The sequence below is a fragment of the Juglans microcarpa x Juglans regia genome, chromosome 2S, assembly GCF_004785595.1.
Source record: "Juglans microcarpa x Juglans regia isolate MS1-56 chromosome 2S, Jm3101_v1.0, whole genome shotgun sequence".
NCBI lineage: Eukaryota > Viridiplantae > Streptophyta > Magnoliopsida > Fagales > Juglandaceae > Juglans > Juglans microcarpa x Juglans regia.
This window is the reverse complement of record NC_054597.1, coordinates 51,423-77,271: the sequence shown is the minus strand read 5'-3', so window position 1 is coordinate 77,271 and position 25,849 is coordinate 51,423. Positions and strand designations below refer to the sequence as shown.

At 37.1% G+C, this 25,849-nt stretch overlaps 3 protein-coding genes across 19 annotated transcripts; 1 reads left to right on the top strand and 2 right to left on the bottom strand.

Annotated features, from left to right (window-relative positions):
- Positions 1–263: 263 nt before the first annotated feature.
- LOC121251704 (rRNA-processing protein UTP23 homolog) lies at positions 264–5,377 on the bottom strand. 15 transcript variants are annotated; one of them, XM_041151032.1, is made up of 8 exons: positions 5,151–5,377; positions 4,784–5,077; positions 3,884–4,077; positions 2,641–2,721; positions 2,373–2,493; positions 1,905–2,210; positions 911–973; positions 264–687 (listed from the first exon to the last, which is right to left on the bottom strand). In XM_041151032.1, the coding sequence occupies exons 3-8, from the start codon at positions 4,075–4,077 to the stop codon at positions 595–597; spliced, it is 858 nt and encodes a 285-aa protein (XP_041006966.1). In that variant the 5' UTR covers positions 4,784–5,077; positions 5,151–5,377; the 3' UTR covers positions 264–594. The 15 variants fall into 15 exon arrangements, 5 of the variants coding, with proteins under 5 accessions (XP_041006966.1, XP_041006967.1, XP_041006968.1 ...); XR_005938088.1 differs by adding an exon at positions 1,648–1,742 and having other exon boundaries at positions 611–687; positions 4,784–5,377; XR_005938094.1 differs by adding an exon at positions 1,648–1,733 and having other exon boundaries at positions 611–687; positions 4,784–5,377.
- Positions 5,378–6,617: 1,240 nt separating this feature from the next.
- On the bottom strand, positions 6,618–11,530 carry LOC121251703 (proline-rich receptor-like protein kinase PERK1). 3 transcript variants are annotated; one of them, XM_041151031.1, is made up of 8 exons: positions 10,713–11,530; positions 9,904–10,124; positions 9,598–9,806; positions 8,617–8,683; positions 8,249–8,320; positions 7,733–7,922; positions 7,370–7,550; positions 6,618–7,090 (listed from the first exon to the last, which is right to left on the bottom strand). In XM_041151031.1, exons 2-8 carry the CDS (start codon positions 10,052–10,054, stop codon positions 6,827–6,829), a joined length of 1,134 nt encoding a protein of 377 aa, XP_041006965.1. In that variant the 5' UTR covers positions 10,055–10,124; positions 10,713–11,530; the 3' UTR covers positions 6,618–6,826. The 3 variants fall into 3 exon arrangements, with proteins under 3 accessions (XP_041006965.1, XP_041006962.1, XP_041006963.1); XM_041151028.1 differs by having other exon boundaries at positions 8,617–8,743; positions 10,713–11,524; XM_041151029.1 differs by having other exon boundaries at positions 7,418–7,550; positions 8,617–8,743; positions 10,713–11,514.
- An 8,672-nt stretch (positions 11,531–20,202) lies between these two features.
- On the top strand, positions 20,203–23,824 carry LOC121252580. Its single transcript, XM_041152290.1, has 5 exons — positions 20,203–20,686; positions 20,815–20,988; positions 22,006–22,489; positions 22,625–22,732; positions 22,810–23,824. The coding sequence occupies exons 1-5, from the start codon at positions 20,444–20,446 to the stop codon at positions 23,634–23,636; spliced, it is 1,836 nt and encodes a 611-aa protein (XP_041008224.1). The 5' UTR covers positions 20,203–20,443; the 3' UTR covers positions 23,637–23,824.
- Positions 23,825–25,849: the final 2,025 nt, after the last annotated feature.

The following is a 25,849-nucleotide window of genomic DNA, read 5'->3' as shown; positions in this document are numbered from 1 at the left end:
CTGGTATTATTGCCGTAATTAAAGGAAGTGGGAAAAATAAGAGTAAAAGAAGCAACCACCAAAATGGTAAAATACCACGAGTATATTAAGCAAAACGCCAATGGTCTTCGGCTTGATGGCATCTCCACCCATCTCAACTCTCAAGTATGGGATGACATGAAACATCTGGAGTCAAATCCTCCTAACCCCAGTTGCTTAAAATTAATAAATAAATAACTACATGTATACACACACATATATATAGAAATACATGTCGGCTCCAATTGTTGAAAACCACTCCCTTTGGAAGCAAAATCCAAACCAAAAGGAAGACGAGTCACGACACTGAGGCAAGGCAAGCAGCTAGCTTTCCTAAACTCAAAACAATTGATACGTCGACAAACTTCATTGACCATATATGATAAGCCAGCCCCTGATCAACACCACAAAAAATAAAACTAAAAAACTTGGTAAAATCCTGAATCTATTCTGTATTCTCTAGTTGTTTGTCACGACCATGATCACCACTGGCGCATATTTCAATATTCGTAGAATAAAGGAATTCTCAAATTTGAATAAGGACATCAGACAAGTTTCCCTTTGGCCAGCTGAACATCAACCATCTTTCTCTGCTATCTTTTTGTCTCCACGTGATCTCTTCCGTTTCCTGCTCCTGCTTCTTGCAGAATTTTCGCTATCTTTCTTTTCCTGTATTGAAACTCCACTTAATAGCACGCCAAGATACATAAAATATCAAGAAGGTAGCATTTTACTTCAGCACAGAACAATTCAATTTTATGATCATTTTACTCAAGCCTCTCTTAACTGTAATTAAAAAAATTACAGATTTAGAACATTAAAAATTTATAACGAAAAGGAAAAGATTAAAACAAAATATAGAGCATTACAAAAACCGCATTGAAAAGCTCACCTTCTCCAGAACCAATTTTGGTTTTTCATGGCTCTTTTTCCTACATGAAAGTGGGTTTGGGCCCTACACAGTTTCAAACCATGAGCATTAAAGATAGTCAACTTAAGAAAAACAGCTTCTAATAGCAATGATAGCACTGCACCACAATAAATTCAAATTCTACTTCCATAATTAATGTCAAACGAAACAGAATGAGTTGTGATAGTTAATGATGATGCACGAGAACATTAAAACACTTCTATCAAGATCTTTTATAGTTTACTTTTTTTTATATGTAAAGAGCTGATATACGTATACCGTTATATGTCATTGGAAAGTTCTATAAACATCATGCATTCTCTATTTCCACCTTACTCCAGAACTTTTCTGTTAAGATGTCCTCAATACAATTCAATTTTGAGAAGCTGAAAGAAGTTGAAGACCTAAGAAGGTTGGATATTGCATTAGAACAAGCAGTAATTAGCATATAATCACTATCATTTATGTTATTTAAGCTTCGTATTTGAACAAAGGCTATATACGTTTTTCCCTTTCTTTTTCCAATTCCAATACAGATCTGCTTTTAGTCAAAACCGCCAAGTAAATTGTCAAGTTATTAGCTAAATTAAACTATTATTTCGATAAGTAATTAGTTTAATTAAACTATACTGTGCACAAGGTCTAAGTGTGAGCATTATCACTCTGAATAATCAATGGTGGCAAATGCTCATCAGGTACAGACACAACATATACTCTACCTCACCAAATCAAACAGTCTGTCTTCAGTTAAAGCACTGAATACGAACCCTCCACATCAAAACCATAAACTCCCTGCAACAACCTTCTTCAAAATCTCCATATGGGAAGTTTCACATGCAAAATTAAGTTTGAGATGTACAAACAAATTAAAAAGGTTAAACAGCAAGCATTAAGGCTTGAAGCAAGCAGTCTAGACAAGGAGAAAGAGAGAGGGGGGGGGGGGGGGGGGGGGGGGTGGGGGGGAGTAGATTATAACCTTTGCCTTCTTTCTCTTAAATTGAACTCTGTCCTTCACGCTCATTGCCTTAAGGGCAGTTGGTGGTTTCCTTTCATCCTGTATCCCTATTTTTTGATCTACAAAATCTTCATTTTCACCAGAAGAATTATTTGCTTCCTCGTCAACAGACCTATTCCTTGACCGTTTCTGTAACATTTTGCGATCCAACTCAGTCATATGCAAGCGTGCTTCTTCGGAAGTTTTGACAAACTGGCGTTGAAATGCAGATGGGGGCTCAAGGAAAAGGGAATTTCTTAAACCAAAAATGATGGGGACACCTGGAATCTGCAAGTGAATAAACAGATTAGTAATAATAAATGCCTGTCAAGGAGAACAATTTGCCATTTGTTGTGCACAACAAATTAAAGCATTACAAGAATTATAACTCAAAACACGAAGTACCCTATAGGCTATACCATCCAGAAGAAAAGAAAAGAAAATGTTAACCTCCTGAAACTTCTTCCGAAGATCAGTATCCTGAGTAGCAACAAAGAAGTGCTCGGGATTATTCTGTCCAATAACATCCTTGATGCATGCATCAGCACTCTTGTTTTTCTCATGATTACAACTGTAGTCATAGAAATTTGATCGCAAGTAAGAAAAAAGAAAACCAAAAATGCTGTGAGATTTGGGGTTCTTTAATGCCATAGAATTAGTTAGACCTCTGAAAAATTAGTCTGCTACGGAGAGAGTTGTGGGGGGGGGGGAAGCTGACCTGACAGTAAAGAGCTGATGAGCAGCCTCAAGAGCTTGAAAGTAGGAAGTGCCAAGCCTTTTCAACTCAGCAAGAACACATCTAAAATAAAATATTGCAGCACACCAAAAATGGAATCAGTTCCAGAAAGAATAGATAAAACAAAGAATGCTTCATCAAACATACTTGAATAACAAGTGAAAAGTAAGAGAGGTCTCTCTCTCTCCCCAGAAGAGCTTCAACTTCTCTCAAAAACCCACCACCCCAACCCACTCCAGGAGGAAGAAGGCTTATCCATCCCTCCCATTCTCCTCCTTCCCCTTTTCCACCTCATCTGGATTCTGGATCTCCTCTGATTTTCTCCACTTGCCCCTTCATTTCCTTCCTTTCCCAACTCATTTTGTTCAAGCTTTAGAGGTTAGATATACCACTCTCCAGTTGGCTTCAACCACCATGTGCCCCACACATCGATTCCCCATCTGCCAAAACTCATCAACTACCCTAGTAACCCAACTACGGCACGAAACAACCAAAGTGTGACCACTACATTATGCCACTGTCTTTTTTCGAACATCTAAGCCTTCTCTGCTTCCTCTGTTAAGTCCTGGCATGTTTAAAAGTAATTGAGTTCCATTTTCCTTCCCCTTTTGCCAGACGAACAAACTCCCAATCTGTCGCAATCTAACCACCCACAATCGCCACACCCCCATTGTTGGTCTGATTATCCACTGATCTACCACCTACCACTATTAGACCAACATTTAGACTAACACATGGGCCTGGAGGCTCCTCAGTGGCTTCGCTTCCGGGACTTCCCTCTTTCAAATAGCCCTCTACCTTCTCTTTTGCTGGTACCAAATTGTTTAACCCTTTTTTTTTTTTTTTTTTTTTTTGAGGATATAGAAGACAACGGTGTAAAAGCTCTGGAAACTCTGAAACAATCAAGTGCAGTGTATCATTATCCATTGTGGCCCTCAACAGTGCTACAATCCATTAGTTGGGTTTCAAAAAAACCCAACCTTTATGGCAGTTCCCTCATAGATTTTTTTTTATAAGTGTTCCCTCTTGGATTTGATTGACGAACATCAGTCTAGACCAAACCTTTGATCCTATTGTTGTCCCTTTTCAATTTAATTTCGGTCAGTATTTATTATAAGTGAGCATTTGTAGGGACTGCCCACCCCTTTTTATTATATCATTTTATCTACTTCAATAAAATATAGCTCATAAAAAAAATGAAAAATAAGAGGGAAAGGAAAGGGACCTGGTGGTCAAGAGTTTGACGGGAGCAGCAGAGAGGATGTTGGAGATGGCAGTGTCAGCAGGTTTGATGGTATTGGCAATAAGGTGGTGCACAAATGTACCATCACATAAGACCTTGAAGGGCTGTCTGAACCCAAAGCATGAAGTGTAGAACCTCACACTCTTCCTATGACACTTCTGCCTTTTCACCCTCATCTAAAAAATCAATTTAGAAAAAAAACAAATAACAAAGGAAATCAAATATTAACCCGTTCAATTATAAGCTAGCCTATAACCCGCACTGTGTGAGCTTGCATTATCCTAATCTACATTAATTGATTTACTATCTCTTGATTTATAATGTAACACCCCGTACCCAGAGGGTCAGGGAGTGAATTCCTACCGCTTAACATCAGATCAATACAAGAACAGACTCCAAACGATAAAGGGAAAGGTTCTATAACATGTAAAACTTTGTTGCTTACCGAGTTGTTGATAACTTGGTAAGCAACGAGCTAGTTCCAGAATGCAAAAACAGACAATTCTCAAGAAAAAAAGGCAGTGGTATTTTCATAAGCATTTCATTACAATAATAATATATACAAAAGACCTAAATTACAATTAATCTTGGTGCTCCAAACATCAACCCTAAATTTCCGACTACCAGAGATTTGCACGGCCAAATTCTTCGTTTCATTTCAGCACAACCATAGCAAATGACCCAACAGAATCATTCTCGCTCTGTTGGGGTAACCTTGCAACCGACCTCTAATACCTCAACTTACCACCAATCAACCAACAACAATAACAAAAACAACAGCACATTCAACTCCACTACACCCTCCAAGAACAGTCTAATTAATCATCAAACCCGAAACTAACCACAGTTGAAAATGACAAGAAAAACGGGTAAAGAGGATACCTCACCAGACTTGAAGCGGTGTTCGACTGGACTCGGTGATGGAACGGCACGAATTGAATGGTGCTGTGTGGCTGGACTTGTGGCGCGGTAGCCTCCGCTGGTTGCGGTGGCTGGCTTAGCAAGGAGAGAGAGAGAGAGAGAGAGAGAGAGAGAGGGAGGGACACCGAGACAGAGAGACGAGGATCGAGAGACTCGTGCGACGTCGTGAGTGGCGGAGGATATGGGCGACGTGGAGGGGTCACGCTGGCTCCGATGGCCTTCGTTGGTCACCGTGGTCAGCCCAACACCGAGACACTGTGATACACCGACAGAGAGTTAGAGAGAGAGAGAGAAACGACGAGAGAGTGAACGAGATGGAGTAACTTGCCGCTGTAAGAAATCGAGAGCAGGAGGCGGTGGCGCTGGACGTTCCACAGTGAGCGAAGCTGCAGAGGAGATAAAAGAGAGAGTGTGTCAGGCTAGTGGAAACAAGGGCTTGGTGCGGCGGTCGGAACTGTGGAAAGAGCGAACCGAGATGGACGGCGTCGATACGGGCACGGTGGCGAGCGGCAATCTAAGAGGAGAGGGAAACGGAGAGAGAGAGAGGCGTGGGGTGGGCGGGGGGGGGGGGGGAGGAGCAGGGGAAGCAAAAAAAGGTTTTTAGAGTGTAAACCTAAAACGACGTCGTCTTAAGCCTTTTATTTCTAGGTGGGCTAGGTTAAAAATTTGGGCTTTAATATTTATCTCAACACACTGCACATTATACTTTTTTTAGTTTTATTCTTTTTAAATTTATTGAATTCTTCTACTTATTATCTATATATCACTCATTTAATAAAATTAAAAAAAAATATGATTTGTGATTTGTGATATGTGAAGATAATAAATAGATTTTTTCTAAAACTTTATACTTGGGGCTTAAAACGCTCTGAGCCATTAAGAGTATCTCATAATATTTGTTAATAACAATAAAATAATTTATAAATATTTGTAAAATAATTTGAGAATCTTTACTCTTTAGATTTACTTTCTTAAGGCTTGTTTGGACATTGAGAATATACATGAATAATAGTGAAATGATTTTGATTAAAATGTTTTATTGGATTTTGGGAAATGAGAGAAAAAGTTGAATAAAAAGATTATAATGTTAAAAAATTATTTAAATATAAATTTTTAATATTATTTTTGTTTTGAAAATTGAAAATAGTTATATTATTTTTTATATTTTGTTTGAGATTTTGGAAAATTTGTAATAATTAGGTAATTATTAAATGAAAAAGTTAAATATTTGAAATTAAAAAATATTTTGTATTTAAATGGTGTTTAAGAATGAAATATTTAAGAATATCTTAATATACTTGAGAATACTTGTGTTCTCAAACAAGGCCTTCACTAAAATACCCAAAATGTAGTTTTACGTGACCATTGGATGTGTTCTCTTTTTCATCAATATGAACATTCTAAGAGCATTGATATTGGTTTTATCAAATTTATTTTTAAAATTTGATGAAAAGTACATATTTTTTATAAATCTAAAACATTCCTAACCAAAATCTCATATTGAATTAACTATTGAATTAGTTAAAATAATAATATAATAATATTATTTTAATAATAATATTTTTAATTTATTTTTTTTATATTTCACAATTACATTAATTATAAGTTAATTAATAATTTAATTTGATACTTATGTTAGCTTTAGAAGATAACTTAAGTATGTTTGGTTTCAAACCTATCTCGATTTATTTCAAATCATTATTAATGAAACCTACTAATCTTTTCAATACGTAACTTTAAAGACAAGCAAGATTTTAAGAAGCACTCAAATATGGAACTTTTGATCTCCACCGACTTACTACAAGAATTATCGTACATTTATGAAAAAGGAACAAAAACGTCCAAGAAGCGGAGCTGTTCTTTATACACTTAAGACAAACAAACTGCTATTCCATTTTTTTTTTCCATGTTTCAAAAATAAAATTAAAAATTAAAGAATAGAAAGTAAATGAAGTGTTTTCGCAATATATCATTCCCGGCATTAGGGTTGCATACAAGTATCTTTTATTTTGTAGCTCTGAATAACTGGCTTCCGAGGGTCACTGTTGGGGTTCCTTCGCCCGTGATTGTCGTTAAGCTCATCTCTTTCTCGAGTATCCGATCAAGTTCCATTACCACATAGCTCATGGCAGGCCGCCTCTCACTCGAAGCTTCCACACATCGGACTATCAGTTTTATAACCTCTTCCATACCTTCAGGTGTAAAAGTAGCCTCTAATCTTTGATCAATGATGTTGGAAAAGGTGCCATCTTCTTGATTGTTTTGTACCTTTACAGGAGAATTACCACAAAAATGATTTTAGTTTCAGATAAACCCCCCACCAAACAAATACCTCAAAGCTACTCTGCGTGTACACAACTCATATTGCAAAAGTTGCTACAAACTACAGAGAAACACATACACGTGTGATTGCTGGTTTTCTTTATAAATGTGTAATGATCTTTGCAGCCAGCCAACCACAAACATATTAGCACGTAGTTATCAACAAATAATCTAGAGAGTAGAAGCTGATAAAATTCTTTACAGCGCATGAAAAGAGTCGCATGCCTTGGTGCATGAACAGCGTATCAATATTGTATGAATACAATTGCATACCCATTCAACCAGGTTCTGATTTGAGTCAAAAGAAGGCGATTCCGATGCTTCCCTCCCGCTTACTAATTCCACGAGGAATACCCCAAAACTGTACACATCACTCTTTTCAGAAAATCGACCGAACTCTCGCACTCTGCACCAGTAAACAGCTTATAGATTATCGTGTCAACTAAATTATCATAAGCAACATGGAAAATTAACCCTTAAGGTAGCATAAGGGATAGAGACTACTCAAAAAGTGGATATCATTAGGATAACTCTCCCTTCGGGCCAATTACTCATTACAAAAAGATAAGAGAAATCAAGGAGTTATACTCTGGGGCGAGGAATATCTCATCTGCTGTCACTTGAGAAGATGGGCCAGCAATATCAACTCTTCCAAGGAAATTACGAAGTCCTGCATCTGCAACCTTAGCTGTAAAATTTTTATCTACAACGAGGACATTGGATGTCTTGAAATCCTTATGTATCAAACGCGGACTTAGGGAGTGAAGATGAGCCAAACCTGCACACAGACAAGGCCAATGAGAACAGCGGTGCTTCAAGACCTACTGCATATAAGAAAGAAATTTAAATTGAAAAAAAAAATGATATTTTTTTAACTTTTTAACCATCATTCGGTGATGTTTCGCATCAGGGATGATGATAGGATAGTTTTTTTTGGATGGGTTATGTAAAAAGCTTACGAATTGCATTTTCAACTGAAAGTCTTATGGTAGCTTACAACAGAAATTTGTGGGGCCGATATCAATGCTTGGATATTTTATAAGAAAAAAAGAAAAACCGATACCAGGAAAGCCACAAATGCTCACTGATTTTGCAAAGGATCACCTTTAGCTGCCCCTAGAGCAATTGAAACTCTATTCTTGAATTCTAACTTTTCAGGTGAATGTTGACCAGTGCCTGCGAAGAGAAATTCACAGTTTGAACATGTATCAGAATTAAACATCAGAGATGCAAGGTCTGGGTACATGCTAAGCTAAGAACAAACAACAGAAGAAACTTGAAAGTGATTATAAATTGTATGCACCATGATTTTTCTAACATATCGGATGAAAGTTAAGGTGAAGATAACGTGATTTAAATAATTGAGGAAATTTCGAATGGGCAAAAGAGACAGTTATGATATCTACTTCGCCACTATAATTGAGTTAACTAAGCTAAATGAAAGCAAATACGTAGATTAGACAGGGAGTTACCATACAAGTGACTGGAAACGCTTCCATTTGGTATGTATTCATAAATGAGAAACTGTTGATTTTTTTCCTGGCAATAGCCCAACAGAGTCACAAGATTCCGGTGCCGAATAGGTGCAAGGTAGAGTACCTGGTAGTTAAAGTCAGTCCTTCTGATCCAACCATGAAAAATACTAAAAATTAGAGGTATCCTGTAATACAAAGATATGACCGGAGAAACCAGGGAAAATATAAATGTAAGTTATAATTTAGTCTAATTCAAGAAATAAGAAAAGCAGAAAAGAGGAAGCACAACTTCCAACTTGAGAAACTTGTTTCAAATGTTGGAGTGTGGCAACCAAGAAAAAGATCTTGTTCTGTTTGAAATGACTGAATGTCTTGAGAAGATTGGAAAGAAATATCCAGCAACTGACCAATTAATCTGGGAGGATTTTGTTGAATTTACAATGAGTTATATAATTAAATGCCATATTTTGAAGCAAGGAACTGGATATATCATGGTGAAGAAAAATTAAAGATTACCGTTCTATATATATGACACGGGTTTTCTGTAATGCTAAAACTATGGTGAATGCATCTATCGAATATGGGAAACCAAAAAAAGAAAGAAAAAAAGAAAACACAGTTCGTGATCAATATTCTGATTCACTAATCTATCTTAGGAAAGTTTGTGTAGCCAACTGATAACATGAACTCTTCTTAACTGCAACTTCAATAATATCAGGAAAATTTCCGATATTTTTTTTTTTATAGGTAAAAGTTCAAAATCACCGCGTTTTTACATTGCGGGTAATAGGAAAATTCCAGATTTGAAAGAATCTTGTTTAATCAACTTCAACATTTCACTATATTCTCTTAAACTTCTTCTTAAAGGAATGGGTGGTGAATGCTTGTAATCTTAGTTTACTCTCAGTTGCTTCCTCCATCTTGTATTGTAGCAACTTATACGATCGAGTTTAGCTGTATGGGAAGAATCATTATTACCTCGTTGATAAATTCCTGGCTAGGTGCTCCAGGTCGCTTTTTGATAGCCACTAGCATCCCATCATTAAGCAAACCCTTATATACCTCCCCAAACTTTCCTTGCCCGATTAGGTTTTTATCACTAAATTGTTTTGTGGAAAGAGACAATTCTTCCATCTCAAAACGCCTTGTTTCACGAAAGGACAGCTCAAAACCAACATTTCTTCCCACTGCAGGTTAACAGAACAAACTTCTGAACTGATAGTACCTTACATTGAGTTTGTTCTCTATTGACACCCTCAAAGAAACATATGTTGTGAAAGTTACCTTGAACAGACGGATCAGAGGACCCTGTCTCTGAAGTTCTTGTAGGGGTTCTTTTGCGAGATAGGCAGAGCCATATGAAGAAGATAACTATCCCCACCAATGCCACCGCTCCTGCAGCACCTGCTGTTATTGCTGCAAGATGCCCTGACATCTGTAATGGGAGCCACTTCAGCTATGCTCTAGAGTATTATTATTGGGACACAAATAATTATTTATTGAACCTGGAATGCAAAGGAGTCAGAAGCAAAATAATCAAAATCTACTGGGGAAAAGAAGAAATGCAACAAAAGGGAAACATAAAAAGGAGCAACATTCACATTTATTATATATCCACAAGCAATTGGATACAAGTCAGGCAGCATCCGTTAACACCAAAACTATAAGTGGGCAATTGTTAAGAATCATAGCTAATCTCTCATAAAATTATCTGAATGGGAGTAAATCAGACACAAAGCAGCAGTCAGAATCACGACTGAAAGTTCAATTTCTTTTCCCCAAAGAAAACTGCAAAGAACATGACTAGTGTAGAAGGTATGCATTGATGTTGAATGGCCAATACAAAAAATTAAAAATACGACAAAATGAATAATGCCAACAACCAATCATCTTTAGAAAGGTCTACAATAGCTGTTCAATCCACAAGGCTAAATACGATCATCCCCAGACTCTAATCGCAAATGCTTGGACGTCAATCAGAGATTCATATAAGCTATTAAACAAAAACGCAAATTAACATCTGAAATCTTCTTCTGATTCCATCAGGGCTGGACCTAGATGAAATTGAATCATGGACAGGACGGGGTCCAGACCTGTATTCCCAGATAAGTAATGCAGCCAGATCTCTATGAACCGCAGCTTCATTTGCCAGAGGGAAAACGAAAGAGTCTTCTAATACCATTACCACCCAAATCAATATTCATCCACAATCCTCTATCCAACGCCAAAAAGGCAGCAGTCAAATCAAGAAGATACTCCAAGTACTCTTCTACCAAATCAAAGAAAAACAGAATGTGTGTTGGGGATAAAAAGCACAGAAATCCAGTTGTGATCAAGACCGAATTTTGAAGTCCCAGTTGGTATAAAGACAAAGCATGGTATAGCCCAGCCCAGGTCCAAATCAATATGCTTCTTCCGGGAGTGATGATGCAGATGATAGCTGCCCTCCAAGCAATGGTAATAAAAATACCCAGGAAGCCTCTCTAACTACTTTCTCTATCAAACTCTGTTGTTGTACTTCGGAATAAATTAATGGAAATGCTCCGAGTCACTCATTCTCTCGCTATGTATCATCGCTGGATACAGAATGCCGACAGAAAGTGACCATGCGCCGACAACACTTTCAGGGATTTATTACACTTTCGCTCGCTCCCCTCTCACCTCTACCAAACCACCCAGTTGGAAAGGATCATCAATACGTAGCAGTAAATATAGAAACCCCACAACCCGTAAGAAAACACTTGTTCCAGAAATAAATACGATCTTCTAATCTTTTGATGTCTCAGAGGGAGAGCAAACCCAGACGAGCGTAAGGTGAAATTGAAGCAGCAAAGAGAACAACTATATCAACAAGTAACAGAGAGAGAGAGAGAGGGGGGGGTGGAGTTCTAATCCGATTTAATTTTGAGGTATGTGTGGGCTGTAAAGCAGAATAATGGTTATCTGGTACTGCAAGTTGAAGGGTTTAATTTTTGAGTAAGCACTTTTACTTCTAATTTTACTCATTTTTAGTTTTCTTTTTAAATGTAAATTTTAAATTTTATTATTTCTAAGATATGAATAATTAATATATAGAAAAATAATTTTTTTAATTACATTTAACATTTATTATTATTATTTTTGTGTCATGTACAGGACATCTTTGCTGTAACATACTATGCGAGGCAGCGAGTGTGCGTGTGTTCGTGTGAGAGAGACAGAGCAGGGGGAATAACGATACACGATACCGCTACGCCTACCTGCTTGGCTCTAGAATATTTTTGTGTTAATAAAATATATATATCGTACGACGCAACCTAGAGAAAGAGACTCGATGCTGTGGCTTGTGGGGAGTGGGGTTTGTCACATCCCCACCAGCCAGCTACGTTGACGTTGCTCCTACTCCCCTATTTAATATTGCTTATTGAATGAAAAAAAATTATAGAGCTAGAAGGAAAGGCTTTGGATCCGTTGGTCACCTCATGTCACCTATCTCATTTAATTTTAACTAACAATATTACTATTATTTATAAATTATCTTAATTAATTTTATCTAATCTCATTATCTAAATATACCTATGAAGAAAAAAAATATTTGTAGTCTATAAATTAAGCCCAACACACCAAACTATTACTAAAGACAAAAAAAAAGATAAAGAAGAGATAAGAATGAGACAAAAGAGATATAAGGGCAGCAAATATTAGAGAGAGGAAAGAGAGAGATAAGAGAGATATTAGGGTTATAAAATGACAGAGGGTCAGAAGAAGAATGAGAAGTGTGCAAGCAAGGGGATCTATCAACTCATGGCCGGCTGTCATGTACAGTAAAGAGTCAGACAAACATATAAATGGAGATGCCCAGACAACATAAAGAGAGACTTTGGAGGATAGGACGATCAACAAACAGATGAGGGGATTTTTGAATGCGGATCAAGAGGGAATCGATGGATACAGATAGGAAGACCTCCAACCTTCTCTATACAGTGAGATATGAGGATCTATGAGTGAATATAAATATATATATTATAGTGGAGAGTTTCCTTCCTAAACTCCCATGGACGTAAGCATATTGCCGAATTACGTAAATCTTGGTGTTTATCTCTTTTTACTTTCCCTGTACTTATTTTCCATTCATTACTATAGACATACGAACTGCCACCGTATAGTCGCACTGGAACACTGTCGGGAGCTCCCAATAATTTACATCGTGACACTGTCTGCGTAGAGTTATCCAAGCCCGCAAAACACGACGTTAACAATGCCCAAATGTAACTGCTACCTCTGAGGCTCTATCATTTTTCGCTCCTTTTTTTTTTTTTTTTTTTTTTCTCTTGCTCTTATCCAATTTACTTGTATAAACACTTTGGATTCTCATGAATCTCTACTTAATATGTCACAACCACAATGCACAATTTAATAATTTATCACCCCCACGAATAGTTCAGTATTCTTTTTTGGGGGTGGGGGAGAGAGAAGGAGGTTGTTGGAGGATGAATGATTGGAGAAGTTCGCATATACTAGGAAGCAAATGCATGTAAACAATGGATAAGCGTGGCACATTCTGTTTAAATAAATAAATAAATATAGAATTTACATAAAAAAATTAAATTTTTAATAATCGATCTCTTTTTTTTTTTTTTTTTTGAGATAAATATAGCTTCGTTCATCATAAAAGATTAATCAGTACATTGTTTTTCTAGATGAATACAATTTGTAATCAATTTGGTCCCTCTTCTATCCAAACAATCTCTTCCTCATATTGAAGAGCGAATCTGGCTAATTTGTGTGCTGCCCTATTGCCTTCTCTTGGAACATACTGTATTTTCCAATTTGGTCTTTCACTGAGAACCTGCTTAATATCCTCGATCATCTGTCCGTGCCATGCCAAATTCTCTTCAAGATGCTGACCCTCTCTTATAACTGACAATGCATCACCTTCAAAGGTAACCGCATCTAGTCCAATCTCAGAGCAAAAAACCACTTATCTCCATAAAGAATGAATTTCAGCAAGTTTTGCACTTCTCACATAAAATTTAGGCATACTCAATGAGGCTATTAGTTCTCCTTCAGAATCCCTCATGACCATTCCAGCTCCCATTTTCATCTTCTTTACATAAAATGCAGCATCCCAATTTGCTTTATAGGTATTACTTCTTGGTCTTTGCCATCTTGTATCTCTATTAACCACCACTGCACCTGCACTGGGTTCACTAGTTTTTTCATCAGCTTTCATAAATTCTTCCAGGTCACTTCTAGCAGGAGTCAATATTGCCTTTGGACTTTCAAACTTGCCTTCAAACACCCATTTATTTCTTTTAAGCCAAAGCTTTCTGAACCCACAAGCCATCTCTTCTAATTCATACATCTGAAGTTTTTTGCCCAGTTCCTTCCATATATTGTAAAAGTCCACTTCTTTGCACTCCCATTTCTGCACAACACCTAAAGACTCAGCCCATACATCTGATGCCGCCACACAACTCCAAAGCACATGACCAGTAGTCTCCTCCACGGCCCCCCAGAGGAAAATTTTAACAGAATTTGGTACATCTAATTCCCAAATCTGCTTTCATCCCTCATTAGCATCCTTATAATTTGATTGCTCCCTACTCTCTTTGGTGTTCATTTCAACTGCAAGATGATAGGCACTTTTAACCGAAAAAAAAAAAAATTAAAAAAAATTAAAAAATTAAAAAAAAAAACCATTTTTAGTAGGACCCCAAATTATTTTATCCTCCAATCCATTCTTGCTTATGGGTATACTACATATAATTTTTGCTTATGTTTCATTTATCACTTCTTTTACCAGCTCATGATCCCAACACCCTCTAGATCTGTCTAGTAATGTATCCACAGTTGCTTCTTCATGCAATAATTTTACTGAAGATTGTACTAGAAAAGTTGTTGGAGAATGAAGCTATTTATCCCCCAAATCTTTATTCTTCTACCATTTCTTACTCTCCATCTCACTCCTTCCCTTATTAGTGTTTTTGCTTGCCAGATACTTCTCCATATATGTGATGGCCCTACACCTAACTTGGCTTCCATAATTGAGCTCAGTTTATAGTATTTTTCTTTAATAATTGTTGCTGCATACGAATTCGGGTTGGTCAGTAATCTCCAAAACTATTTTGCAAAGAATTAAAGCTGTCTATATCTCTAAACCCCAGGCCATCCACATTCTTAGTGTGGCGCTCTCGACCTCCACGTGTTATTTTTGTAGAATTCGTGACACCGAGATGTTGACTATACAGATCACGCACCTCAACGACCAGTGCTCAGAGTGTGTACAAAATGCAATAAGTGTACAAAATAATATTCGCAGCGGAGAAATGAAAAATGTCTTTCTTTATTAAGTACCAGAATTTGTTCAAAAACATTAAAATAACTTTACAAGAATTATACAGTCATCCGACAGATAAATTAAAGATAGTAAATAACATAAGAGAAACAAATCCCATAACACTGAACAATATCTCAGCAACTCAGACCTCCGGCGGAGCTGATCCCTCGAGTTCATACTCGGGCTCTGCGTCAGACTCTACGGCACCATAAAACGGAACCGTAGGGTAAAACACCACAATGAGATTATGACATCTCAGCAAGTAATTAACCAAAACAACATCCAAGAGATTTAAAACACATTTATATAAACACGCGTCCCCATACGGACAGAATAACAACCCACATTCAACTTCCCAAAAATATACTTTTAATACTCACGCTAAAAATCCCATTTTTAGCTCAATCATAATTATTATTACAAAATTACGCATGCATCACAGTCTCCCCTATGGACCGTTCGCACACCCTAACTCTCATCGTCACATCACGGGTAATGTCCGTGCATGAGACTTCGTAACAAGCGATACCCAGTTCTGCGCCCCAGCACGTACATGGCCAAGCATCCTCTAACCTCGCCAGCCAAAAGGTCACGGAATCGGTACGAGAGCGTTACCGTCTTGTCTGTTCCCGTCGTCGCCCTGCGATAACTCAGGGGACGTCACGTCAGTCTGTTACGCTTCCGAGTGACCAGAGGAGCTCCACCGAGATAATGCCCCATCTCGGCTTGGGGTCGTGATACACACGTACCCACATATTCAGTCACAATTCCAAACAGACAACATGACATCACAACACAATTTATTAAAGACGATAAATATGCATTACAACAGTTTATTGAAATATATTTAAATAACTCATTTACAAATTCACAATAATTACAAAAATACAATTTACATCCAACTACACGTGTAATCCCGTCCTCGAATCCGGCCCAATACCAATACCAACACCAATTACAATTACAACCCAACACTTCAATGGCCCAAGACTCAATTTCCAACAAACCAACATTTTACAATTAAAACAATTCTAATGTCAATTTAAATCACTTGAGTCGCGATGGAAAATTACATACACACGAAGATGAGAATTTCTGAAAGATCGCTCGAAATGGTTGTTGCTCAAGGCGGCGGCACACAGTGAAATCAGTGACTTTTCTAGTGGGTTTCTCTCAAAGGAATTCGATCTAAGAAAAATGATGAGAAACTTAACTCACGGCAAACACCAACAATTCACCAAAACCGATTGTAATACACAATTTTAGAACCAAAAAGAGCTCGGCAAAGCTTTACAAGCTCACGGATTAACCACTAAAATTTATAGATCAACACTCAAAATACCAAGAGATGCGAAAAGCTTAAGCGAGAGAGAGAAGATGAGGATCTCGGAAGGTTTTATTTGTAGAATTCGTGGCCTATTTAAAGGCCAAGTATGGCGGTTTAAGGCACTGAGTGTCGCTCGGGTAGAAGATGGGAAAAACGGCAGCACAAGCCATGGAGGAGAGGGGGACTAAGGTGCAGACGTGTGGCACGGCAGCTGGACAGCGCAACACGGAGCTCATGCCCAACGCCACAGAGATACTCACGGAAGAAGGAGGTGGTGGCCGTGGAGCGACGTCGCGACAGCAAGCATTCGAGATCCCTAACTGAACGACACCGAGAAGAAAAAGGAAGGAGGAGGTAGCGGCTTGCGGGAGAAATGCGTGACTAAGTCCGCACGGTGGTGGTAGCAGCTGTTGTAAGAAGAAGTTGCTGAAATAAGATAGAAGGAAAAAGATGAAGCAGTGCGGCGCAGGAAGGAAAACGATGGAACCCTAAGGGGTTCCTCAAAACGATGCCGTTTAGCTAAATGAGGGGGTGGTTAAAACGCACGGGCTGGGCTTCGCATGGCGCACGGGTTGGGCTACGGGCTGGGCTCTACACGGGTTGGGTTCAAGCACACGGGCTGGGTTAGTTTTAGGCTCACCAAACTCACACACCCACGGCCCACAATGAGAAACACACACCCACGCAGCCCAGTTAAAATAAAAACACAAAAATTAAAGAAGTCCAACCCGGAAACCCACACAAAAATAAAATTAAATTAACATAAATAAAATACCATAAATAAATAACACAAACAACATAATTAAAATAACACAAATAAAATAAAACAAATACAATTAAATAAAAACTAGGGATTTAAAACACATAAAAATTAGGTATCTCACACTTAGCTGTGCTCATTTTACTCCATTTTTTCCACTGTATTATTTTCCTATCTTGCTTCATATTCCCCCACTAAAATCTGGTCATCAGTGCTGAAATTTCCTAACAAAGTTACTTTGGAAACTTAAATACACTCATCGCATATGTCGGTATTGCCTGTAATATTGCCTTGATTAAAACTTATTTCCTACCTGAGATAGGAAGTTGTTTTTCAGTTGTTGATCATCTCTCATATTCTTTCTTTAATCCCTCTAAAAGATTTATATTTAGATCTTCCAACAACTATGGGTAAACCCAAAGATTTCTCATAATCTCCATTGGCCCTAGCACCTATCTCCTGGACCAAATCATCTCTTTCTATTGAACTAGTATTTGAATTGAAGAATATTGATTTTTTTGCTTATTTAATTTCTGCCCAGAAGCCATCTCATATCTGTTTAAAATCTTCTCAACATGTTTCCATTTCTGCATATTCGATTTGCAAAATAGCATGCAGTCATATGCAAACATTAGATTACTGATACTGATACCTCCCCTTACCATAGAGACTCCTTTGATATCCTCACTTCTGTTTGCATTAGTGATCAAAGAGCTAAGTCCCTCAACACATAGAAGAAATAAGTAAGGAGAGAGTGTGTCTCCCTGCTTGATTCCTCTAGTAGGACTTATTTTATTGCTTGGTTGCCCATTAATTAATATTGCATAATTAACGGACGTCACACACTGCATTATAAGCCTTATCCAACGATCATCAAAGCCTAACTTTTGCATCACTACCTTCAGATACTTCCACCCAACTCTATCATACGCTTTTGACATATCTAACTTTAAAACTATACTACCTTTCTTCCTTTTTTTGTCTGTACTTCATAGAATGCAAAGCTTCATACGCAATAAGTATATTATCTATGATCAGTCTCTCAGGGATAAAAACACTGATTTTGAGAAATAATCTCCAGGAGTATCTTTTTCAATCTGTTGGCTAAAGTTTTTGTAATAATTTTATATAAAATATTACATAAACTTATGGGACGAAAATCACCAACTGATAGTTTTTTATCTTAGAAATTATGTCAATATATGTAAAGTTTATGTCATTGTCAAAATGATTTCCATTTAGACAATTAAAAACAGTTGAACTTACATCATCACCTACTGAGCTCCAATGTTCTTGGTAGAAGCATGCCCCAAACCTACCAGGGCCTGAGAATTTTAGTGGGCCATCTGGTGCAAAGCTTCCTCCACCTCTAATCTTGCAAATTGTTGCACTTCATTCACCCCCTTGTAACTCTTCCTTCTAGATTTGATACACATATCTGAATATCTTCATCTGTAGGATTCTGTGAAGTATACACTAGTTGGAAATAACTTGGGAAAGCCTTCTGAATATTCTCATGTTTAGTTTTGGTGATTGAATCCAAATCCCTGATCTCCACAATCTGCTTTTTCTTTTGCCTTTGAGTTGCACAAACATGAAAAAAATTTAGAATTTGAATTCCCTTTCTAAGACTAGATTCTCTTTTAAGGTAGTTATACGAGTGTTTTCACCATTTGACAATTCTTTTTAAAAGCGTAACTACCTCATGCAATATACAAAAAAGTATGTTTGAGGAAAAATATTTTTCTTAAAACGTCATTTTAGTTTTTTTAATATATTAAAAAATATTTTAGTACGTTTATAAGAAAATTGATTTTTCTCAAATGTACTTTTTCAGATATTGCACAAGGTAATTACACTTAAAAAAATAGTCAAAGGACGAAAACACCTATGAGGTTTGGATAGTGAGTTAAAATGAAATAAATTGAGATAACAGTTGAATAAAATATTGTTAAAATATTATTTTTTAATATTATTATTGTTTTGAGATTTAAAAAATTTGAATTATTTATTATATTTTGTATGAAAATTTGAAAAAGTTGTAATTATTAGATTAGATGAGTTGAGATGAGATGAATTGGAAAGACTTTTGCGTCCAAACCTGAGGTGTTGGGGGAATGAGATAGAGATGAGAGTTTTGTAAATAGTAGTAAGATATTTTGTCAATAGTAGTGAAATAATTTGAATTTATGTTTTATGAGATTTAGGTAAAAGAGAGAGAATAATTTGAATAAAAAATATTATAAAATTAAAATATTATTAAAATATAATTTTTTAATATAACTTTTGTTTTGAGATTTGAAAAAATTGAATTGTTTTTTATTTTTTGTTTAAATGTTTGCGAAAGTTGTAATAATTAGTTTGTAAAGGTTGTAATGATTAGTTTAAAAGTATTCGTGTTTGAGTGATATTTAGGAAGGAAATGAGATAAGATAGGATGAGATGAAAATTACTTCCAAACATCTCCTTAATTTTATTATTAAAGTATTTTTAAAATTTTTCTAACACTTTTTAAGCTACATTTAGATGTTGAGGTGATATAAGATAATATATAAATAATAGTAAATAATTAATAAATAATTTGTAAATAATAATAAAATAATAATAAAATAGTCTCGCGTACCAAATACAGCTAGCCCTGTTTAGAACTTAGACTAAATTGAGATTAACTCAGTCAATCTAATTTTAAGTCGAGTATAATATTCAAACACCCAATTCTCAATTCACTAAATCTATTTCAACTCAAAACCTCTTTACACGTGGGACTCATAATTTTTTTCAATTTCTTATAAATATATTTAAACACATCTTAACATCTAAACTCATTTTAAGTGGGCCTCACAAAACTCATTCTACCATCACAACTCACTACTATTTATAAAGAACTCAACTCATCTTAACTTAGCTCAACATACAAATGTGGCTTTAAACTTCCTAATGTCACGGCTTTTTTGTTTTTAATGTAAAATTATAGAGTAATATTAGAAATAAATTTCAAATAAATAAGTTCTATAAAAACCTTTTATAAAAAAATAAATCTTACCAATAAAGAATAATTTTTTTTAAATATGATTATTTTTTTTACAAGAACTTAAATAGAATTTATCTATATTTGAGATTTGTAAATCATTTCTCAAAATTATAATAACGAGAGTATCACCCGCACCTGATTGGCTGATGTAACTTGAAGAAAAGTCAAGGCCAAAGCGTGTTTCGTACGCTTGTTTCGTGTTGTGTTCTCGACAAGGGGCTTTAACTTCGATCTTCCTTTTGCCACTCACCTCAACTCACCCGGTTACTACAGACTCTCCAGTACACCACCAACAGTGCACTGTGCACTGCGCTTAACTCCCAAGTCTTATCCACTGGAATGTGATTCTTCAGTGTAATCGTCAAAGATTTGCACTTGCACCCGATAATGGAAAGGGACGCCTGCTTCCACTGCAATCAGCGAGGCCACTGGGTCAAAAATTGCCCTTTCAAGAACCCCGATGGGAAATTTGAGCCCTCCTCTGCCATTGTTAGCCTCCCCACCTCCTCTTCTTCCAACGATTTTGATCTGCCCCTCATTCGATGCCGTTGTGGCCACGATTGCCTTGTTCTGACTTCCGGCACTGAGAAGAATCCCGGGAGGAAGTTCTACACGTGCCCTGGCGTTAACGTTAACTCCTTTTACTGTTGTTGTTTTTTTTTTTTTTTTTTTGTTGTTCTTCTTCTCCTTCTTTTAGATACTCCATAAATAAATCTCTGTTTTTTATATTTAATTGGAAAACTGTTTCATATTTACAGGGTAGCAAATGTCGGTTTTTTAAGTGGTGTGACGAAGTGAAAATTGGTGAAACTAGCAAGTCTCCTCAGTCGGTGTACCCTCGGTGTTCTTGTGGCGCTGGAGTCTGTCGAAGAAACACGTTGCAAGTTGGGCCAAATGCGGGTCGAAGCTACTTTGTTTGCCCAATCAAGAAGGTATGCCCGATAAGGTCCAGATGATCGACCCTACCTCCTAATGCATGTTCGTATATATAGCGGAGTGTGAGTACCTCCCGTCGCCATGGCATGCACAAACTTATTTCAGACTTGCACCTAATTTTTCTTTTATGAAGTGTTCCCAGCTATAAAAAGCACTCACTAGATTGAATGTTTCTTTAACATGGCGTGTATACCAAAACCGAGCATTGTTTGTTCTATGAATTATGTTTCTGATTTGCACTTGTCATGGGATTCCGAGTACTTGATACTATTGAACAATTTGGTTGAGTTTTCAAGTATCTGTGATTCGTGTGTACTTGAATTTCTGGTGCTAAATGGAAACTCAATACACAGTTGGCGCAGCCTTCAGCGATTTAGGCCTCTTCTGGTTACACAGAAAGAGGTGAGAGTTGAATAAAATATTATTAAAATATAATTTTTATTTTGAAATTTGAAAATTTGAATTGTTTATTATATTTTGTGTAGAAATTTAGAAAATTTGTAATGATTATATGAGATGAGATGAGATAAGATAATTTGAACTATGTAACCAAACTAGGCCTTAGTATAAGTTGATGGTATTATTAATAATTTCAATCCTTCTGGCTTCTTGCGGTACCTGATGGAGGTTTTACAGTGTTATAGAACAGAAACGTGAATATTTGTTGTATGGTTTCTCGCTTAATGTTATATTTTCATTAATCCTCAATGATTTTTTTCTTCTGGTTCTGTGGCTATTTCACTTTTGGCGTTAAGTATTGGGAGTATATGTGCCCAAAAAACACTTTTGTAGTGGCTCTTGCTCCATCTCAACTACCTGTACAGCACATTGTCCTTAAACAAAGATAAGAATAACCTGAGAAATTGGAAAGAGAGAGATCCAATGGCAGCATTTTGTGAGGGCAGCCTGCAATTTTCATTCGTATCCTCCTTGTATGGCATTCTGAAATATAGGGTTTGCCATTTTTGACGTGTTAGCTCATACCTGATTAATGGACTGTGGCTTGGTGACAGGGACATGGAGCCTGTCTTTTCCACCAGTGGGAGGGTACCCAAGAAGTTATCACAATAAATGACCTTGTAGAAGAATGCAAACTTGACGTATTTGCAAAGTCTAGTTCAAAAAGCTTGAGTGATTTGAGTATTGAGCATTCAGAAAGGATAAAGTTTGAGTCACTGGAGATGGACAATCCTCAACATCAATCCCCCAGTTTTGTGGCTATAGATGGACATTTTGAGAATGAACAAGAACCCCTCGTAGAGAGTGGGGGACATGATGAAACATTTGATGTTTCAAACCCTGCAAAGTATATCGACCTATCACATGTTGAGGCCTCTTCAACTCTCCAAGACCTAGTATTGTTGGGGGCTGAATTGAGGGATCCCATTGTGAAGAAAACACTCCTAATGTCCCATGCAACAGCTTGGGCTGAGATTCATTGTCGAGAGACAGAGTTCTGGATGCAGATCACCACTGCTAGAGACAACTCTACAAAAGGTATTTCTTGTGCATATTTAGGTTCAAACTGTATCTCTAGTTGATGTTTCTCTTGCTGCCTTCCAGTTTAGCTAACTTGCCTCACCATTGCCGCTATTATTAATATATTTTTCTTTTCTTCTTTTTAAATGACAGGTTATGCAGGTCAAATTTTAGGTCATCATGTTCTGGGTTGGTGGGGCCGGCTCGCTTTCCTTCCTTCTCGATGCTTATCAGTTCCTCCAACTAGGCCTTTCTTTTGCTGTACATAAAACCTTTAGTACCATTGGTTTAATTTTTTCCTCATGTTTGATTATGACTCTAATGCATATTTTGAACTGGTGTTTTCCCTTCTTTAGATCCCACCTATGTTCAGAACAAAAATGTGTTCAATAACGAAGGCTTTACTGACCTGCCTCATAGTCTTTCAATTGCTGATTTTGACAAGCCATCGCTACAAATATCTGGTCGGGATACTCCAGCTTTGAGTAATGTTTCTTGGGAGTTGTCAAACCCCAAAAGTTCTCCCCCTATATTTGAAGGCAGCACAACATCACATTTGGAGGTGCTCGAGCAGACATTGGTGTATGTTCAAAATCAGCTAATTACCAGTCTTCAGTCCATGGATCTACTTAAACATGAGTCCATGACACAGGCGGCGAAAGCAACTTTTGATGTTTTGGATCGACTATCAGTTGATTATACACCTTGTCGTGAGCGTGTGAGGAAATTCATAGGCCAGGCATCATCACTCGCTGATATGGAACGTTCAGCTGCCAATGAACATTCCTTGCAAGAGTTGATTGAGCAGTACCATTGTGAGAAAGTTGGGTACGAGGATATTTGTCACATCCATGCCGAAACAGTGTCCTCTCTAATGGCCTCCAGTCAACGCATTCTATCACTCCGTGAAGAGGCTTCTTGTGTCAGAGATTTGCTTCAGCGAGTTGAGAATCAGCTGTCCAGCTGTGAGGCTGAGACGAAGGTGCTAGAGACTCGTGCAGGTGAGATTTGTAAGGATATGTTCAGGTCCCAAAAGAGTTTGCAGTCTCTTTCCGAGGCAATGAAACTATGTCTGAGAAGGGAACAAGAGCGAAATGCAGCCAAGGCAGCCTTAGAGATGGCAAGACTTGAGCTTGGGATGCGATTGTGCTTAACCTTAATGTAGATCATGACAGTGCTCGAGTAGATCATGCGTGTGGATTCACGTGCTGCTATTATGCTTTTTGCCGTTGGCCTTAAAATGCTCGGTTTATTCAGCTATAAAAGAAAATTTATAAACTGGCATATTTTGATATAGTAGTAGATTGTATAATACTTTTTATTATTGCATGAAACTATGTTAGTATTTAATTATATAAAATTTATGTGTGGAGTTGGCAATTATCATATTAATAAGTTATCTAACACTTTGCTCTTTGAAAATTTTCAAAAAGTTGTATGTAAAGTTTTCGAATAGTCGTGTATTTTCCAACACCCACGCTTCACCGTACACCAGAGTATAACAAATCAATGAATGGCTACTCTAATCAGTATATAAAGGTAAAGGAAAATTCAGTATATATACGGATTATAAAACGACTGTCATTTAATAGGGTATGATATGAAAAATGATATTTGTGTTTGAATTTCGTTTACCCTTTTTGACCTTACAAGTTTTTGTTTTCCCTCTATTCACACGTCATTGATTCTATCACCTTGAGAATTTTGTAGTTGCTTCAATTGTCTTGAGTTTGAAAATTTTGGAAGGGACTTAGATTTCTCTTTCAATGAGAAAGGAAAGGTAATTATCACATTGATATTCGCTAGAGAGCGAAGCTTCAAATTAAGCTTCATTTGGGATATATGCATCTGTCATGATTAATTCGTTTTACAAAGTTCACCTCTCTCGTTATCCCAGGATCAAACTTTGATCCCAATTCCCTATCAGTCTTAGCTCAAGTGTGACGAACTCAATTGTTTCTGAAGAGATTGAGGGCAAAAAAGTCTTGTTGTGTATGATAGCTTTGGTTTCTCAGAATGGACGAGAAGTCAAAGAAAGAGTGCTGCAATCCGGTGAGGAAACCGGGGCCAGTGTCAATGGATCATGTCCTTTTAGCGCTGCGAGAGACAAAGGAAGAGAGGGACCTGAGAATCCGCAGTCTTTTCAATTTCTTTGACACTGCAAATGCCGGGTATTTGGACTATGCACAGATTGAATACCGTCACAGTACAAGTATGCCAAGGATTTGTTACATGTGTGTGATGCCAATAAAGACGGCCGCGTTGATTACCTAGAGTTTAAGCGGTACATAGATGACAAGGAACTAGAGCTTTATTGCATTTTTCAAACCATAGATGCTGAACACAGTGGCTGCATTATGCCCGAAGAGCTCTTGGATGCACTTCTTAGAGCAGTTAAATCTGCACTCCAATTCTTCTACCTATATTCTTTCTACTCTTCTATTTTGTGAATAATTCGTCTTAATGCATTCAGTAATTTTGCCATTTTCAGTGTTACTGGACACTGAGTGCGAGCTTTCGTCCACATATTTCTTTATGTGTGATTTATGGCCATATCTAATCTGTATGCTTTCGGGTCTCAAGTTTGCATCCTTCCATGCCAGTTTCTGTAATTCCTAGAGGAAAATGTCATCAATATGTTAATTTGGGAAGCAGAATGTTGAGGAAAATGTCATTGATAAGATTCTGTAATTCCTAGTGCTTTTCACAATTTGACTGGTATTGCCAATCAATGTCACGTGTAATGATGAGAAATGTAGTTTGCAAACCCATAATTTGAACAGGCTTATAAATTCTTGAACAAGAGTGGTTAAGTTATTGAATCTTCTTCCTAAAAGTTTAGATAACTGACCAATTGCCTTCTTATCGGTGCAGATGTGCTGTTAATGTGCTTCATTAAGACTATTTTTTTCATCGGAAAGAAAAAGCGTAATTATGTTTACACTTTTCATTCCAACCCATAATTTGATTTAGTAAGTCTTCTGGCAAAGTGCATAAATTTTCTTTTGTCCTCCTTTGTTTTAATAGAATCATTTAGATTGCAATTTACTTCCAGTAGCCACTTTGTGTCATTGTGTGTTTGTGTAAATGCATGCATACATGTATGCATCTCGAGATCCATTCGATAAATAGTAGTTTGTGCCACAGCACCAGCTAAACCACCAGCAAACAGTCCCACAGTGCCGACATCAGCCTTACTTTCTTCACCTCTAGCATTAACAATAAAACTTTTCAGCATTTCGTCAGTGTAGAACCTGAACTGCCTGCACACCGTCCAACCCGTACTTATTTTGGCCCCGACCCGACCCGACCCGTCCGCATAACATGCTCACAACAACCCAACCCGTAATAGTCGGGTCGGGTTGAAAATGAATCCGC

What these genes read in the sequence shown, in the direction of transcription:
- LOC121252580 (XM_041152290.1), top strand. Translation starts at nt 20,444, where the DNA reads ATGGAAAGGGACGCCTGCTTCCACTGCAATCAGCGAGGCCACTGGGTC. An exon ending in ACACGTGCCCTGGCGTTAAC is followed by an intron (nt 20,687 to 20,814) that starts GTTAACTCCTTT and finishes TCATATTTACAG; the next exon opens with GGTAGCAAATGTCGGTTTTT. An exon ending in AACTAGGCCTTTCTTTTGCT is followed by an intron (nt 22,733 to 22,809) that starts GTACATAAAACC and finishes TATTTTGAACTG; the next exon opens with GTGTTTTCCCTTCTTTAGAT.
- LOC121251704 (XM_041151033.1), bottom strand. Translation starts at nt 4,077, where the DNA reads ATGAGGGTGAAAAGGCAGAAGTGTCATAGGAAGAGTGTGAGGTTCTAC. An exon ending in GTCAAACTCTTGACCACCAG is followed by an intron (nt 2,722 to 3,883) that starts GTCCCTTTCCTT and finishes ATTTTATTTTAG; the next exon opens with ATGTGTTCTTGCTGAGTTGA. An exon ending in CATCAGCTCTTTACTGTCAG is followed by an intron (nt 2,494 to 2,640) that starts GTCAGCTTCCCC and finishes CTATGACTACAG; the next exon opens with TTGTAATCATGAGAAAAACA.
- LOC121251703 (XM_041151028.1), bottom strand. Translation starts at nt 10,054, where the DNA reads ATGTCAGGGCATCTTGCAGCAATAACAGCAGGTGCTGCAGGAGCGGTG. An exon ending in TGCTCTAGGGGCAGCTAAAG is followed by an intron (nt 7,923 to 8,248) that starts GTGATCCTTTGC and finishes GTCTGTGTGCAG; the next exon opens with GTTTGGCTCATCTTCACTCC. An exon ending in GAGATATTCCTCGCCCCAGA is followed by an intron (nt 7,551 to 7,732) that starts GTATAACTCCTT and finishes TTACTGGTGCAG; the next exon opens with AGTGCGAGAGTTCGGTCGAT.